The sequence below is a fragment of the Corvus kubaryi genome, unplaced genomic scaffold (assembly GCF_017639235.1).
Source record: "Corvus kubaryi isolate FWS band 111438036 unplaced genomic scaffold, C.kubaryi_AGA036_p1.0 68, whole genome shotgun sequence".
NCBI classification, from domain to species: Eukaryota; Metazoa; Chordata; class Aves; order Passeriformes; family Corvidae; genus Corvus; species Corvus kubaryi.
In genome coordinates, this window is record NW_024582056.1 from 11,737,157 (window position 1) to 11,755,570 (window position 18,414).

The 18,414-nt window shown below is 35.0% G+C and overlaps 1 protein-coding gene across 1 annotated transcript in view; it reads left to right on the top strand.

Moving 5' to 3' along the window:
• Positions 1 to 18,414, top strand: part of ABCA13 (ATP binding cassette subfamily A member 13) — a 179,713-nt gene that overhangs the window by 131,677 nt on the left and 29,622 nt on the right. Inside the window, exons 45-49 of the mRNA XM_042048864.1 lie at positions 862 to 1,018; positions 1,969 to 2,222; positions 2,503 to 2,695; positions 3,978 to 4,087; positions 13,951 to 14,101. Of these exons, the coding sequence (XP_041904798.1) occupies positions 862 to 1,018; positions 1,969 to 2,222; positions 2,503 to 2,695; positions 3,978 to 4,087; positions 13,951 to 14,101 (865 nt within the window). The remainder of the gene's footprint in view (positions 1 to 861; positions 1,019 to 1,968; positions 2,223 to 2,502; positions 2,696 to 3,977; positions 4,088 to 13,950; positions 14,102 to 18,414) is intronic.

The window sequence follows — 18,414 nt, forward strand, 5'->3', positions numbered from 1 at the left end:
ATAGATATATCTTGTGCTATGATGAATGGAAAATAAATTTTCTTTATGCAATATGCATGCTCCAAATGCCCAGACCTTGTTTTAGTCTTTGTAAAGATCTCTTTATAAAACATGTGAGTACTCCATTCTGGATAGGCATCACTTGACTTGTCAGAATGGAGGGTGCCTTCCTCCTTCTTTTAAAGATTCTCATGGAAGGTGATGTAGCTATGGACATGCTGTCTTATCCTCATCGTGCTGTGCACTCATTTTGATAGCTATTACTCTACTAATTGACAACCTGGTTTAGGTAATAACATGGTCTCTAGGTTTTTTCCATTCTAACTTATCACTGGCACAAATATTAGTTCCAGTTCAAAGATCATTGTTTTTTCTTCTTTTTCTTTCTCTTTCTTTGCTCACTATCTCTTTCTTCTTTTGTTCTTTTTTTTCTTTCTATGAAAGCCTCTCAGAAAAGATAACTGCTCAGCATTCATGATTTAAGCTTTAAATACTTGGTTTTAATTCCTTCTCTGTGTAAGAGGCTTGATAAGGTGCATGGGTTTGCAGTCATTCAGAAATCAGGATTGTGAGCTGTCTGGAACAGTAAAAGTAAATATCTGATATAGGCAAAAATGAATCATAACATGGTAGTAAATATGTGTACATCTATGGAACTATAAGCTAATTTGTTAAGGAACACTTATCCCAAATTTGTCCTTTTTTAAATCAATTGTTCAGAAGAGTTTTTTGTCTATCTTAAAAATAAGGAACAATAATTGTGGTTTTATTCCAATGTGATAACTGACTTTTTTTGGGGGGGAGAGGGGTGAGGCAAAAACATAACTTATTTGTGACAGTTTTGTTTCTTTAAACTTTCAGGTATGCAACTTTACCTTGGATGTATCTTGCATCCAGATTCTCCTCAAGTTCAGATGTAGCTTTTATTTCTTACATCTCCTTAAATTTTGCGTTTGGCCTGTGTACCATGCTGGTGACTCTCTTACCTCGCTTGTTAGCTATAATTTCCAAAGTGCAGGTCAGTATAAAACCTTTGGTTTATCTTTTTCATAACTGAGATGTGTACACACACATACATGCATGTATATACTTGAAAAAGTATATTTGCCTGTTTATATATTTGTACCAATAAGATTTTTCCAGTAGAAAAACATATGGTTTTTAAACATTCATGATTTTTCTCTCCTAGAATATACCGTATTGACTGTTACCATCTTGAATTTTAACTTGTCTATAACCCAAAAAAGCATGCTATAATAATGGGAAAACAGTGTTAATTGAAACTTTGACATTTTCTAGATCATTAAGTTGTAATTGGCACATAATGGGAGCTGTTCTGGTCCATTAAATAGATTATATGCACTGTAAAATGTGTTTGAATAATATTGACATAAGAGATAAGCTGCATATTCCTAGGATCACTAATGCACTGTATGAATAGTAATTCATACAGTTCATTCTCACTACATGTATGTGATTTTAATTAGTCATAATGGTGTTTAAACCACTTGATGGAAAGGAGTTCCAAAATGAGTATGACTCTCCATTCAGGAGAGACAACCTCCATTTATACAGGTCAAAATCTTGATGTTTGAAGGAAAATCTGGATTATGTGTCATGAAAGTGTGTAAGCAGATGCAGTATTCACTTGGGTTTAAGTTGGTGATTCAGATTTGATAGTATTCAAATATTAAAAGGTTAAGGAAATAGAAGGATCATGGGTACATGTGTTTCGATACCATCTGTGAATTTCAACTAAGACTAGAATGCCATGGCTGTAGAAATTCTAAAATGCAATATGATATGAACCCTGTCCCCAAAATAGTTCACAATATGCACTTTAGAATTCAGTTTACCATGAGTGAGATTTGAATGCTGCGTCCAGTTTTGCAAGTGTTCTCATTAGGCTGTTGGAGAAAACTAATTTTTTTCCTTTTTTTTATTCTCCTCCCTCCTTGCTGCATACAGAGTTTTCAGAACATCTACAATATCCTCAAATGGGCATTCATCATATTCCCACAGTTCTGCCTAGGCCAGGGTTTAATAGAGCTTTCGTACAATCAGATCAAGTTTGACCTGACCAGGAACTTTGGAATAGATTCTTATGTGAGCCCCTTTGAAATGGATTTCCTGGGATGGATTTTTGTGGAAATGGCCCTTCAGGGAACACTGCTACTTCTTTTACGTCTTTTCCTTCATTGGGACCTCCTCCAGAAACCAAGGTGTGTTACCATTTGTATTCTGCCACAATGGGCACTGAATTAATTTTTAGAGCAAGAAAATGGTGTGTTCCTTTGAACACCTGAAGAGAAATACTTCCGATAATGTGGTGTACCTGAATTAATGCAGACTACAGAAAAAATACAAGTAGTTGTTTTTCCCTTGAATTCTGATGAGAACTCATCACCAAGTGCTAAGGCATTACAGCCAGGAAAACAGGAGTTATAGAGCGCAGCAATGACCAATTTGCCATGTATCACTTATTGTCATGTTCTGTTGTAGGGGTCCTTGTTCAGTTAACAGCATGGACAGCCCTTCAGAAGATGTTGATGTAGAAATGGAGCGTCAGCGACTCTTTGGTGGGAGAACTGGTAATGATGTCCTACTTCTGTACAACCTCAGGAAGTGTTATGGAGGTTTCAGTAAGAAGAACACAGCTGTGGAAAACATAAGCTTGGGCATACCGAGGGGAGAGGTAAAGGGGTCTTTCTTTTTCCCCTTTTATAAAGGAACACTTTAGTCTGAGCAATTGTTGAGACATAGTCAGTGTGTGTACAAGATCTGTTGATAGCAGCAGAAAAATTTCAGTTGTAGTAATTTCTGAAAATCAATAACTGGATAAAAGCAGAAACTCTGGTGGTGCTGAAGAAGTGACTGTTCATTTGTTTTTTGGGTTAAACTTTAATCAGAGTCTTGAGTATTTACTTCTTGCTTATCTTTACCAATTTACAGTAATATAGGCTAACGTAAAAAGCAAGTAAGGTAGCATGGCAGTTCAAAGAGAAAACAGAATACCCAACTCAATAGCAAACCATGGACTGAATCCTGAATTTGTCACCACAGCACACTTTTAGTTCCCATGCTGAAATCATCGCAGTATGTTTGAATATAGCATATACATACAAACTATTTCAATAAATTGAAATTTAGTGCTGAACAAATTTTTCTTTGTGTTTGGGGGTTTTTTTCATAATTTTGATGGTTTGGGGAATTACAGAAATTAATTTCTAAGCTACTGAGAAAGAAAAGACTTTTCTTGGTTGCTAATATAATATCGGAAGATCTGAGAAACTTGCACATGGCAGCACAGGTCCAGTGATGTCCTACTACTTGCTGATTAGCTGTTGGGTAACTGAGGCAACCAGGAGGATGTTATTGCTGATTAAAGCCTATCTATCAATAAAAAAGTTCATGAAAAAGGTATTTCAAAATCATAAAGGGCTATGTGTAGACTTAATATGAACGCTATCCTAGCTTAAGCATAAAGTTATTGTAGCTAGGGGCCTGAAATAAGTGTTCAAATGAGTGTGTCTCTTGGATGTTCGTTGTTCACTTGTACAGAGCGAAGCAGCTCATGCAAAGCTGGGAAATATTGACTCTGTGGACTGATAGCCAGGGTTTGGAAACAGGACCTAAACCCTCCTGTTCAAATGTAGCATTTACTAATAATATGGATAAATAATGAATTTATTTGCTGGGAAGGGTTTTAAGTGGAGGGCTAGAATCCTAAATAAGTCACTTTTAGTAATTAGGGGGTAATCAAAATATTATGTATATGGGTTTTTTTAAACCGATTTTCTGTGGGAAAGGGAATTTGCACACACTTTATATCCATATACAGTTTCTTACAGACATATTATAGGAAATATGGAAAGGGGGGAAATTTGAAGGTGTAATGTTTCTTATTTTTTTCAGTATAGCATATTGATTGCCTTTTGGTGGTGTTTTTTTTTTTTTTTAATATGTATCTCTGATAGTGTTTTGGACTCCTTGGAACAAATGGAGCTGGGAAAAGCACAACATTTAAGATGCTGACTGGAGATATCACCCCATCTGCAGGACGTGCTGTTATCAGGACTCCTACTGGGTAAATAATGCAGGGTTTGATCAGAATAGTGCTAATTGATAATGCACATGATCAAAGACTCAGCACATCTTCAGTCCTTTATACTGTACTCTAGGGACCTATTTTGTTCCCTTTTAAATGTATACTGCTTTGTTGCTGTTAAGTCGCTGTGGAAAAGCATTTTAGAATTATTTAATTCTGTTTGACAGCTCTGTTAGTTGAGAATAAACTTGTCTGGTAGCAAAAGAGAAACTCTAAGAAGACTTAACATATATCCTTTGAAAACTTAAAAAAAATTGTAACATATGTTAAGATGCATGGACATATATCCCCCATACTAGTACTGCACTGAAAGTTTTCCAGGCTTAGGCAGATGAGCAGTGCTTCAAGTGCATAATTTTAAAATATTTTCTTACACTTATGTACTTCAGAGTCATTAATTAATTACTTGATCAATATGGTATATAATTAGGATAAGAGGTGTTGGTGAAATTTATCATTCTGATGGAGTGATAAATGTATAATGGACTTTGGGTTAGATGTAACCAATAATTATAATTTTTCCCAGCAAAACTGGAGGGGAAGTAAAGTTATTTTTTTTTTAGTCAGTAGTAAATATATATATACATATATATAAATGGATTCTGGGCTCTTTTTTCTAAATGATGTAGATTTTGAAATATTTTTTTGGACAAGGACAGGTCAAGAGTTTAATTAAGAATTTTTTAAAGGAAGCATTTTTGAATTTTCAAAATGTCAAGTTACATTTTTTTTGGTTTAGAAATCAAATTCTTTCATAGGTCAGTATTTCCTCAATTCTTTACAAAGATAATGATTATCAGATTTAGCTTCAAAGAATAAGTAGTTTCAATCATTGCCAAATTCAGTTTTCTGGAAAATTTGCACTTTTGAAATCTACAATATCACCACTATCAAACATAATTTTACTTCAGTGTGTTTTTTCATTATCTTTCATAGCAAACCATAAAAAAATATTAATCATAAAGCAGGAATGATTTAAAAAAAGCAAGCAGATTTTGGAAAAATTATTCTTAAGAGAAGAAGAAAGCGTGTGAGTGAGGCTTTAAAATGGTTAGACTTTTAGATGGCTGTTTTCATTTTTAATTTTTCAAACATTTCAGTTTTTATAATTTTCTGTCTTAAACAGAAGACAAAATTTTCCAGACACTAAGCAAAATTAAAAATAACAGAAGTGATTTAAAATTAGGTAAAAATCAACATTTGTTATTCTTTGGAACTGATGGAAGGCTTTGTACCAGGATATGATGGAGACCAGAAGTTTATAGCATGAGTCTGAAGAGAATTTGAGATCTAGAGAAATAAAATAATCTGTAATTTTTTTTTATAAAATATTGCCATCAAGGCAGTATTTAAGCTCACAAGTTTTTTTAGTCTCTGAGGAGTATTTTGCTGTAGATTTTAATGGGACTTGCCTTGGGTCCCACCTGTGCATTCATGGATCACTAATGGCTGTCCCTGCACAGTGTGGTCCCAGGTCTGTATTTGGGAAAATGATTTGATCTGGTGTGACAATTCCAAAATTTTAACATCTATTTGAAAGCAAATATAAAGTTATAAGAATATAATTAATTTATTATATATTGACACTTACAGGATGTTTTCTGACTACAGATATTTTTTTAGAACTTCCTAAGATAATTTTTGTGAAAAAAAATTTAAAAAATTTAAAAATGCCTGTGTTCCTTTCAGGGGTCTTGTTGTTATGTACCTGTGGTTAAACAGACAAAACTGCTTATGAGGTCAACTTTAGTGTGCTACTGGCTTTTGACAATAGTATAAATGTTGCCCCTGGACATTATGTGTGTCACTTTCATTCCCCATACTGTGTTTTATAAATCCAACATGAAAGCATATATTAAGGTGCAATGTTATTTACCATATACTAAAACATAGGTAATGATATTTGACACATTTAGGAAGCTTGAGAGAAAGCCTTAGACAAATGAATTTCAGTGTATCAAATACCCTTGACAACATTAATTATCACCTTTTGTTATGGTGGTGTCAATCGAGTTTATGGACTTTTTGTGTTTGCGGTGGCTGAAGTGAGGGTAAAACCCATATTCCCAAGTTTTCAAAACTTTAATTCAAGAAGGTGACCTTAAGCAAAAGCTGCTGTTATACAGTAGCTAAACTTAGAGAAAACATTCAAGGCTGTGAGAAGAAATTTATGTCCCTCCTGACTTTGTTCCTTGCTTCATATTTTTGAAACTGCCTTTGAGCAGATAGTGGTGCACTGTGTTGCTGTACTCCTGAAAATCACTAAGGGGCAAGTTGTTGGCTATTCCAGAAGTGAGATGGAAACCACAACAGGTCTGGGGAACCCTTCCTCAGCAGCTGAAGAATGACTAAAATTACTCATCGCAGGGACTTTTAGGTGGATTGATTTGCATTTATGACTCAGATAAATGAAGGAAGGGGGATATTATGGTAAGAAGCCTTCTCCTTTTCTTACTCTGGTAGTGTACTCAGGAGCCTTGAGTTCCTGGCACATAGAAGAGACTACAGTCAGCAGAAGAAAGCAGCTGGTGGTCACAGCTGCAGAACATTTGTTGGTCAGCAGAATTAGATTTTTTTTTTAAAATTTACATAATGAAGGAGTTTCCATGAAAACATTACCTCTGATAGCTATTCCTGATGAATAATTAGGCAGCAGCTTAGATGTAGATCCCACCTCTTTTGTGTTTGACTGGAAGGAACACATCTTTTGTCCTCTGTCACCACAAAAGGACCAGATACTGTAGTCTGATGGATCCTTCACAAAATCATAAAATATTTTGGGTGGGAAGGGACCTTAAAGATCATCTAGTTCCAATCCCCGTCCACGGGCAGGGACCCTTTCCACTAGGCCAGCTTAATCAAAGCCACATCCAACCTTGAACACTTCCAGGGATGGGGCATCCATGTCTTCTCAGGGCAATCTGTTCCAGTGTCTCACCACCCTCACAGTAAAGAATTTCTTCCTATCAACTATCTAACCCTACCTTCATGATACATTCTTCATGATCAAGTAATTAATTGAGTATGTAAAATAATTATTAAAAATAATGGAGATCCTAACTAATTTTACTCCATGCAGAAAATCCTTAATTCATAACAGTTCCTGTTTCCTTGAATAACTATGCTTGAAAGCTTCTCGTTTAAAACAAATAAACAAACAAACAAACAAAAAAACCCCAAAAAATCCATGCATCCATTTTCCTGATTGCTACTGAATTTAAAATGAAGTCAGGAGTGGTTTTTTGAGGCAGGTGCACTGAAAATAGCCTCGATTTTTTTTGAAAATTATTGCACCTTGGAACAGCATGAATTCTAGAAATGGAAGATGGGATTTTTCAAAGGTACAAACTGAATGCAAAGTACAATTTTTGGAAGGTCAACCTAAAATATCTTGGAACTGCATGGGGTTATAGAGAAAGAGCCTCACACACCAATAATCAACTTGCTGCTATAGTCTCAAAGAAATTAAAAAAAAAAATATTTCTGAGCAGTAACTTCCTTTTTAACAGGGCATAGGAGCAGATTTACAACATCTTCAAGTACTTTTAAAAGATTTGTTGGCCTCTAGGTTGGTTGTTCGCTGAATGCTTAATACCATAAAAAAAAAAAAGAGGAGCTTATTCCTAAGGATCAGAGAGAGAACTGTGTCTGTTTTTGTAACAAAAGCTAACAAAATCCATAGAAGCTAGGTATTATGCATGTTGGTTTTCAGTATCACTGGGATTCATAAATAAGGGTGTCTATAAGTGGGAATGAAGCCAACTTCATTTTTTCTGCAAATTGGTGTTTCCTGACCTTCTTCTTGATGGGGAAATGCTTTTCAGGAAGAGGAGTTTTCTGATCTGTTTTAATTAAGGTTTTCTCTTTTTCATGCACTACAAATTAAGTAGATATTTTAAATTCACTATGTGCCTGAACTTTATATCCTACAATTTGTGTGACCAATGCACATTTATAACATACAAGCTGAGCAGTCTACAAAAAACCTGTTTTTTAAAAATTTTCAAATCCCTCTGCAGAAAATGTTTTAGGCAACTTATACATAACATTTGCAGGCCCATTCTAGTTGTTACCTTTATGTAATAAAAATAGTCCAGTCAGAGAAATAATAGGAATTTGTCACCAACCACAGCCAATCTTGTGAAGATGATGCCATTCACAGGGGATTTTACCTTTTTATTATTTTGTGTAGCTCATTAATATTGCTGTTATCAGTGACGTATCTGTGTAAATGAAACAGAGAAGTAATTAGCTTCTAGAGACTGTGTCTTCATTTTAGGCATATTTGCCACCCCAATATTAAAGTGCCAAAGGAGCAAACAGTATTGAAACAGTTACTTCAGAAGGCTTAGAAATAAAAGAGTGATAGCGAAGTACTGGCATTACCTTTCATAAGGGGCAGAAATATCAAAAGCAAAAAGGATGATTACTAGAAAGTATATTATTTTCTTAACATTTGTTTAATTGTATTTATAAAGTATGGTGTTACAAGACATTAAGAGACTGACAGACTTTCAAAGAGTTGTGAAGCTTAAATATGTTTAATAATTAACTGCATGGTCTGCTTGACATTTAGAAGAGTTCTTTGTGTTCTCTGTAGCACAGATGTTGCTCTAAAAGAGTAAAAATGGACTAAAATTTTCTCATGCTTGGCTCTACTGCCATAACTAGATTACCACCAGTGTGGAAGCTGTCTAAATGAAAGGGAGCGTATGAAACTGTAAATATTTTTGTAGTTACTTTTTCTGTCAAACAGCTTGAAGAAGTAAGGTCTGCATTAAATATGTACAAAGCAAAGCTGACACTTAACAAAGTGGTAAAACAAAGGAGAACAGAGTGAGTCTTCATAGTCTTTGAGTGTCTGCTGGGGTAATGTATCAGCAGATACCGTACATCTGTTCCACTTTTTTGTGTGTGTGTACATTGGCCAAGCTTTGTTTTCTTCTGCTTTGTATACTTGTGTTTAAGCCCTCTTTAGTGACTCTGTCATAAAACCTCCCTCAAGTAAGGAGAGATAAACACAACTTTGAAGAGAAAGTGTCAAAATCCTTTAAGCGTCGTGTCAAGGTCGATGGAAAATAATGAATAATGGGACTGGTGATTTGTTTGCTTTTGGGTGCCCTCTATTTTGCAGACTTTCCTGTTGTGCTTTGCTGAATAGAGCTGACTTTAAGTTCTTATTTAGAATGTAGTAGGATGCATATGCAAAAAAATAGATAAACCAGGTGACATCTCGTTCATAAGTTGCCCCATCAGGGACTGAAGCATTTGGCAGTCTTCCTCATGTAATTAATTTATCTCCCATGAATTTTCATCTTCCTTCTGCACAGAGGTCCTCCATGACAGCAACTCCCTATGCTATTTGAATTAAGTGTCAGTCATCTCAACTGTTGGATTACAGAGTCATAGGACCAAAGAACTGCTATACAAAGAGAGAAAAGAAAGCTAGAACTCGGACTCTTTTGATAGGTATAATATTCAGCTTGATAAATAATTAAAAATGTAATTCAAATAGCTTAACTTGAAAGGAAGAATAAATTTACATCAACATAATGGCTGAAATGTCTGGTTTTACACTGTATATCAGTATAATTAGTCTAATTATAATGAAGCTATAGTTACATTAATTATATTTTAACCTTGATTTTTTATAATGTTAATTGAACATTAGTATGCACTGAATTGAATGTGCAGTTATGAGTACAATGAAATGTCTAAGTCCTTTTGTAATTTGTAAATTTATATTTCATTTTGACTAATTAATGGAATTTATCTCTCTGCAGAAGCAGATATATATATGTGGTATTGTAAGTACCATGTATATCACTGCATTTAATTGCATTCAAAAACTGCAGAAAAAGCATATAAAAATGAAGCAAAGTGCACAGTGGAGCCAAGAGCGAAACAACTTTTCCCAAAACAGCTGTAAGACTGATATCAAGGGTACTAAATTGCCCCTGGAAACCCAACACTGATGTTTACCTTTGAATGCCAGCTCACAACCACCTATAAGGAACATTTCGGGTAACCATTGTAACAAACAAGATCCAAATCTAGTTCTGCAATAGCCAGTCTGGCCTTCTAGAAACTGCAGGTCCAGTTTATACAGGAGAAGGCAACAAGTTTTGTCCAAGATCATATTCACTCATCCCAGTGGTTATGTTTCTTTTCAGAGTCAGCAAAGGCTTTTTGACTGGAGTGCCCCATGCCACCCCCATATAACCTTCAGAGCTGTAATCAGATTGCAGGGATTTCTTTAAGAACTCAGAATAAATAGGTTAATGTAAAAAGCCTTTAAATGATCAGTGGAGGAACAACTTTGAATGAAAAATTTTAAACACTCTGATTTTAATTTATGATCCCAGTAACTTGAAAGTCTGGCAAGTTTCTTTCCTCAATAGTACAAAACTGTGAGATGAGCACTTCATACTGAGGAAAGTCTTATTGAGTCCTGGATGTTTTCTCAGGATGTCTTGCACCAAAATATCATAATTCTCACCAAAGTACTTAGACAGGGATGGAATACAAAATCTTCCATGCCTCAAGTGCTAGACTCTGCTATTTTTCTTGAGGATGCCAGATGTTCTGTTGACCATTTCCAAAGGAGTTCTAGAAATGCAATTCTGCAACTTTAAAACTATATTTAAAATATAAAGATTTCTGGAAATATTCTGGTGATGTCATTTGTTGCAGCTGTTCACTCTGAAGGAGAACTTAACTAGCAAGGAGAAGTACTGATTTAAGGATGTAGTCTAAAAATGAAGGAGAAAATATGTTCCATGCCTTAACTTGATGAGATGATGTAACCAAAATTACTAAGAGAATTTAAAGATAACAAGTACAGTGTTATTGTAAAGATACAGAAAGTTGTGTGTTAGTGTAAAAGCCTGTTTTCCTCCCTATAGTTTTTAGATATTACACTAGATTTCATTGTGTCTATTATACTATGGACAAGAGTCTGAGAAGGGTTGGAATCAGTACTTATATGTTCTTTCTATTTATAAAATAAGCTGATTTATTCTTCTTGTCTTGTTTTTAATGTGAAGAGTCTAATGAAAAATTCTGGCATGCTGATAATAATAGGGCAGAATACAAATGGCTGTTTTTCTCTAGCTTGAGGAAAAAAATATCAGTATTTTGCTGCATGCTAATCTATATTTCAGAAAATATTAAAAAATAATTTGATTCTGATAATAGCATATAAAATGTTTGTTAAGGAAGAAGAAGATTATGATTAGTTTAATGAATGGAATCAGAAATTAAAAAAGGGAAAAGCATTTACAGTATATCATTTACTGAAAAGATTTTCTGGTATCATGCCATCACTAATGTTCGTTTAATTTAGGCCTGTAAAACTGCAATCTGACACATTAACCGAATTTCAAGCAAAATCAATTTCCTAAGATGGGAGCTTGTTTTGTGTTCTGCAATACATATTATAATTAAAAATTATAATATGTTTTTCTTTCATCTATTGTTTATATATATTGTTTCTCTCTTCAGAAAAAGCTTAGGACCTTGCTAAACAAAACTGAATGATAATGTCCAGAATTTAGATTTGGAAATCTACTAAGTGATGTTGATGAGGGAAGAACAGTCATTATACTGCACATTAAAAAAAAAAAAGATGTCTGATTAAAAGACAAGAATCCTAATATGGATTTTTTTTTTTTTGTCTTCCAGTTGGATTGTTTTTGGTTTCACAGATACAGAGATGAGGAGGAGGGAGGTGGAAAGGTTGTTTAGTGAATACAGTAGAGTCTGTGTGTTTATGGGAACTCTTGAAGTGTTCAGGGTCAGCACTAGTGGATAAAGTTGCAAGATAAGGATGAAGCTGAGTAAGAACATTAAATGATGCATTCTCACTTTGTCCTCACTGTATGAAATCTGAAGGTCAGGGGGCAGGATACCCACTCAGACTGGGTGCTTTACATAGGCACAGCACTAGAACCCTGTGTGTACAGTTACTGCTGGGGACACTTTTTATTTCCTGATGCAAACTGAGTAAGGATGCTCTAATATAGTTCTAGCTTAAGAACATTAGATGTCTGTTGGTTTTTTTCAGCTGTCCATATTTAACTTTTTGTTCTTCCTTGTAGGGGCCCATTGCAGACAAGATGTTTCTATCCAGCTACAGGGTTTGTGCTGAGTAAATGTGCCTGAAATTACCCCTGAGTGGGATTTATTATCTTCTGACTGAACCTGGCCCTAATACCAAAAGCCCAGTGTCTTGTTTCTCAAAAGACAGCAGCTGCACCAAAAGAAAACCTTGTACATTAATTTTCCTAGCAAAAGAAACCTCAGACACATCTCTGAGCATCAACAGCATCTAGATAATATTTCACTGTGAATAGTATTTCTCTATGTTAGTATTAATTAAATAAGGAATCCATGGCTTCTGAATGGTTATACAAAAAGAACAGCATTATTCAATCCATATCTTATGGTAAAGATAACCATAGAAAAAGGATTTAATTTGCCATAGATGTGGCTGGAAACTGAGCCAGTAAAAATTTTTTATATAAGTAATTTAAAATGTCCTATAAGTGGATATAAATGAATGAACAAGTACACTTCTGTTACCTTCTTTCCCCTATGATCCTTCTACTTTTTGCTAACTCTTTGTTTAGAGAGGTGTCTACAGGCAGATAACTGCTGTGGCAGTTATCCAAACCAATCAAGATATGGTGATTTTATATCTTTTCCATTAAGAGCAAAGGACCATTCTAATTACTCCACGGCAAGGTTTGTCATAATCATGTTAATTTATCTTTTGATAGCATTAAAATATATTTTCATGCTGTGGTTCATTATGTAAAATGCAGAATTTTTTCTCACCAGACTCCTGAATCTAGTTAACAGGAGATACATATTTATATTTTCACTAGTGCTGGTATTTGTAGATCCTGCAGTTAATGCATTTACTTTGTGTCTAAATGATTAATCACATATTTAGTTCTTTTAATCAGAAATGTAGAAAACCACTAAGAGGAAAAACATTCTGTTACTCAGAATCTTTTGAAAACTTTTTTCTTTCAAAGCTCAGATTTTTTTATTATTAAGTATCTTCATTTTGACAGGTTTTTCTGTACATGTAAATCAGCATCATTGAGTGTTGAATTAGATGTTGGAATAAATAGGATAGATTTAGTGTCATTATGGGTAATGAGAAACCCTTGCAATCAAGCTTGCTTCTTAGCAATGAATGTAATTTCAAGTAATGCTGTGGTGCTACAAAGTGAAGACCAAAGTCTCTTAAATCAGGATAATTTTATACTTTTTCGTGTATTGTCTTTTAGGTTACTAGGCTTTAATATCCTGTGTTTGGTTTTACTCTTGTTGTTTGGAGAATGCAGGCAATGTGTATGTGTGTGCATAGACACACAAGGCATGCAGAACAACATTTCCCTCTCTCTCAAGTCCTGCCTCTTCAATATTCAACGTGTTTGATATGAATATAATATTGGATATAGTATAATGTCCAATATGAGCACCGTATGGTTTGAAATGTGTCTCCTTAGAGCAGCTACTACTGAAAAGATGAGAGAACTAAAACTGCTCAGCATTAATTCTCATGGACCTGTCTTCCTCATGTGTTTGTCTGTTGACCTTGACACACACACTGTTACACCAGTGACATGCTGGTGGCTGTGCTAATCCAAAAGGGACACAAAGTGTGCCTTGTGTGGGGTGATGCTGCACTAAGTGACCGTGGCAAAGAGACTCAAACTTCTCTCCCTGTGGCCTTGAGGCTACATGCATTTGTTTTCTACCCCAAGGGTGGAACCCAGGGCCATGGGATTTGTTAAGCAACACTCAAATCTTTTTCTTTTTCTTAACAGGTCTGAAATGGATATACTGTCTGCTAGCTCTGAAGGTATTCTCATTGGATATTGTCCACAGCAAGATGCCTTGGATGAACTTTTAACAGGTTGGGAGCATCTTTATTATTACTGCACACTGCGTGGAATTCCAAAGCAGGATATCCATAAGGTAACTATCCCAAACAGATTTGCAGAGGGAGCTATTTCCAGGTTGGACTGTGGAGTTTATAGAACAACTGTACTTTTTTAACATGAGGAACTATCTAATATGTCATCTTAACAGCTTTAGTTAAAAACTTTAAGGTTTTTCATTACCACTATTTTATTTAAATAATGTGGATTTTTTTCTGTCTGTTATGCCAGTTCAAAACACAATAACATCACTGCAGATAGTAAAATAACATTACTGCAAATGAAACTTTGGGCACAAAAACCCTAAAGGAAATTAAATTTATGAATGGTTCAGTGCCTCCAGTATCACACTTAAAGTACTGGGAGAAAGCTCCACATGTTTTGAGTCATGTACCTCTGAAAAACTCTATTCTTCAGAGATATGGTGTTTCTGGATGAGAGCCTGGTGAAAATAAGCGATTCTTGCAAGTCTTTGCCCCTTGTCTTGGGCAGTATCCATTGTCCAGGACAAAGCCTGGACTTTTAACTCTCTTAACAACGTTTCCTTCAGACTGCTTAAAAATCATCATTCTTTTTTTGATAATTCAGAAATTATCAGTCTTTTGTTTGATTGTTTACCCTTCATAACTTCTTGGTGTTAAATTTTACTTCAGACAACTAGCAGAGTACTGAAAACTTAAATATGTTTCCCTCGATACAAAAGAAATATATTAAGGGATGGTTGTTATGGCACTAAAGCCCTCAACTATAATTACTTGTTTTCTCCATGAAGTGGCAGCTCCTCTATAGCACTTAGGGAAGAGTTCCTCAAGTGGTGTGGTACATCTCATACATGTCCCTCTTCAAATGGATGAAAATAATTCATTTAGATATGAGTTATGTTACAAATGTTAACCTTCCTGGACCTCAGATGATCTAAGTATTGGCTTAGACTATTCTTTATAGTCAGCCTTCTGTGCCTTAGCATCACATTTATGAAAGAGAGATCATTCTTCCTTTCAGTTGTCTTAATTTTTTGTCTGTATAGATTGCAGAGCAGACTTTGTTGCCATATGCTTGCGATCAAGGCATCAAAGCACTCCTGCAAATAATATTTAGCTGGTCTGGTTTGCCTCCATCAAACACTGAGATGCAGCTATCTCAGAGGAAAACAAATGTTTTTGTCAGTGGGCCCTCCCGACTGTGTGGCACTGCTGTTGAGTGCTCAACAGCTGCTGTGCTTCAACCCAGAAACGGCTGATGCTTGGAGAAAGTGAGCCTTTTAGCTGCCTATAAAGAAAATAAGGCTTTGGAATGCTTTAGAGGAGCAGCTGTATGGAAATGTAAGCTGTTATTTTCTCATCATTCCCTCCTGCCTATGATACAGCACTCCAAACCTGCCTCTGAATATTTACCAGTGACTGTTTACACTAATATGCACAGACACGTATATTCTAGAGAGTACCTTGATTTGATAAGGAAAGAAACATGCATTTACTTTGTTTTTAAGAAATTGGTGAGCAGTCAGGTGATTTACAGGTTGTGTTGCTGCTGAAGTTGTCTATTGAAGCACTAACTTCAAGGACCAAATCATTTGCTAGACAGATTTAGCAGCAGCAGGAGTTAAGTGCCTGACATAAAGTTGAGTGCACTTAATGTTCCAAAACAGTAATTAAATGAATGGAAAAGGAGGAGAAAAATGGGTCATTTAATATCAATGTTAAGCTTCACATGTAATGTGAAGTTTTGTTATACTTGACAAATCTGCTCTGAAAATTTTTTTTGCTGCAAAATTGGAAAAATTAGAGTAAAGCTTTTGGGTTATTTAGAGAGATACTGATTTAGCATAGTACTTTAAATTGTTATGTTTTTTTCTTTAACATATCAACTTCCTAGATCTCAATTTGTTCTAAAATACAGCACTCAGCTTGTTAAAAATTAAAATTATTAGCACAATATCAAATGATGTCCCTCATTAGCATTAAAACTTCTGTTGCAAATCTCAAAAGAAGCTTTATCAGGTCTTCTGAGGCAACTGTTTGGAATGTCAGTATTCTTTCTCTTCACATTAACTCTTCAGGAAGATTTCTGCTCTGATTCTAGAATCTCAATGATTTCCTTACATTTTCTATTCTATAGGTTCTGGAAATGTGAATCTGTAAATTCATTTATTCTTTGCATGTTTACTTTTTTGCAAGCAGAATTAGTGTGTACACTTTAATGAGATTTTGGGACAAAAAATATTGTTCCCCAGAAGCTTGACCACGTGTATACACTTTCCAAATGTAAGAAATCTAACAATTCTGAGTTTACTCGGAAGCCAAATAAATACTGTTTTGTGTGGAATTAATGAATGATTGCTATTCAGGATGTTCAAACTACACTGCATCCACTTACTCAGAACCTGACACTTTGAATGACTGCTTTGGACATGAAAAGTTATTTTTCAGATGACTCTAGAATACAATCCATGTTTATTATCATTCATACTGGGTATAATTGGGCCAGTATTCAGTATTGGGCCATATTTGCTTTACAAGGGTTTTTTTAAATAAATAGCAAGAAGTTATGCATTGTATTTAGTGTATCAGAAATGATGAAAACTAATACACTGATGGATGCAGCCTTTCAAGTCAGGATAGACCCGTTACGATGTTTCTAGTCTTTGAACAGATTGAGCCTTTACTAACTCCAAGTTTTTCTGGAAGACACTCTGAAGGTCCTTAGCACCACTCATCTCTTAGTTGATTATTAGATGTAATTTTTAAAGGGAGTGGAAAGCCATAGGCATTAGTGGTTACGCGATTGCTACTTTTCAGTGGAATGGATGTACCTCCTTGTTCCCTGGTGGATGGAGGATACCATGCCTATTTTGACCTTTACTCCCACAGATATTGGCATGTGTGCAAAAGTTGAGTTACCTTATAGTCTCTTCTGGAATGAATGTTGTCTTTAGGAACTCCACAAAGTATTGGGGGATTTTGTTTAGATGCTACAGATTGAAGGGTTCATTCCAATTCCTGTTCTAAAGCTAGTTGAACTAGCCCAAATTAATTTAGGGGAAAATACTTTGCTAAATATGTTAGAATTTAGGAGAAAAAAAGTAAATAGTTTTAAGGAATGTTGGAAAATAGGGAAATAGCTGGCTGATAAATGTGAAGTCTGTTATAATTTTGACTGCTGGTGCAGGGAGGAAGGAAGGAAAGAGTTCAAATACATTATTTTAAATTAAATACATTATTACATCCATGAATAGACATTAAATATTTTTATGGTTCAAGTGTGCTTACAATGTATATATTTGCATATAACTCTATCTTTTAATTTGGCCTCACTGTTACCAACTTGCTAAATAAATTGATGTATTTCCTTACTCTTCACTGCTGAAAGTCATTGAAACATTATTGAAATAGAGTATCATGGTGAATATGACCAGGAGGGAGACAAGGTGCTTGTGTGTATGTCTCACATTCACCACGGGAAGGAAACCATTAGAACCGTAATTCTCTGGCATAAATGTGTGTACCTGTATCTGAAGATTGGTCACATGTTTAATTCTGACATTCATTTAAAGTAATTTAAGAGGGATTTTTGTATTTATTTTACAGTATACTATGATACAAACCACTGGCTATGCAGACAAATGAAGTTATAATGGTGATATTCAAGCTCCTCTACAGTATAGCTAATATGTAATATATACCTTATATGTAACACTTCTAGTTTCATTGAAATTACTGTTTTGTTGTTGTTTAGGTATTATTGATGAAGCTGAAACATTACTGGAAATCTTATGATATGCATTAAAGAAAAGAGAAAAAGTTTTGGGGTCATCTCTTGAAAGATAATTGAGCTCCATATTCTTATATTTGCTGAACCATAGTGTGCAGTGCTCTTTTGAAATTAAGAGTTGAGGAGGGTAGCAGGAATAGGAGACTTTTTTAGGTGAAACTGGGACATATTTAGGAATAAGAAAGTTGACCCTTCCTTCTGCTTTTATGTTGCTAATGTGATTCAGCTCCAAATCAGTTCTAATTTGATATGTTTTGCACCAAAGGAGTGTATCTAGATATCAGGACAGATTGTGCTGTGCACTGTGATGGTCTGCAAGGTTTATCTTAGAGGCTCTACACATTTAAAGCAGCAGCAAAGTGGGTACTATGAAATGATTCCCACCCCTCTCTTTTTACCTGTTTACCTTTTAAACCTTGTCTTGAAAAATTTCTATAGCAGGAGACTTGCCAGGCTTTATCTCTTTGTATGAAACAGGAGATGGTGTAGTCATCCTCCAGAGAGGAGAATTCTATGTGTGGAATTGCAAACCTTGCAAAGTCAGTTCTTTTAAATGTTGCTCCCTACAAAGAGCTTTAT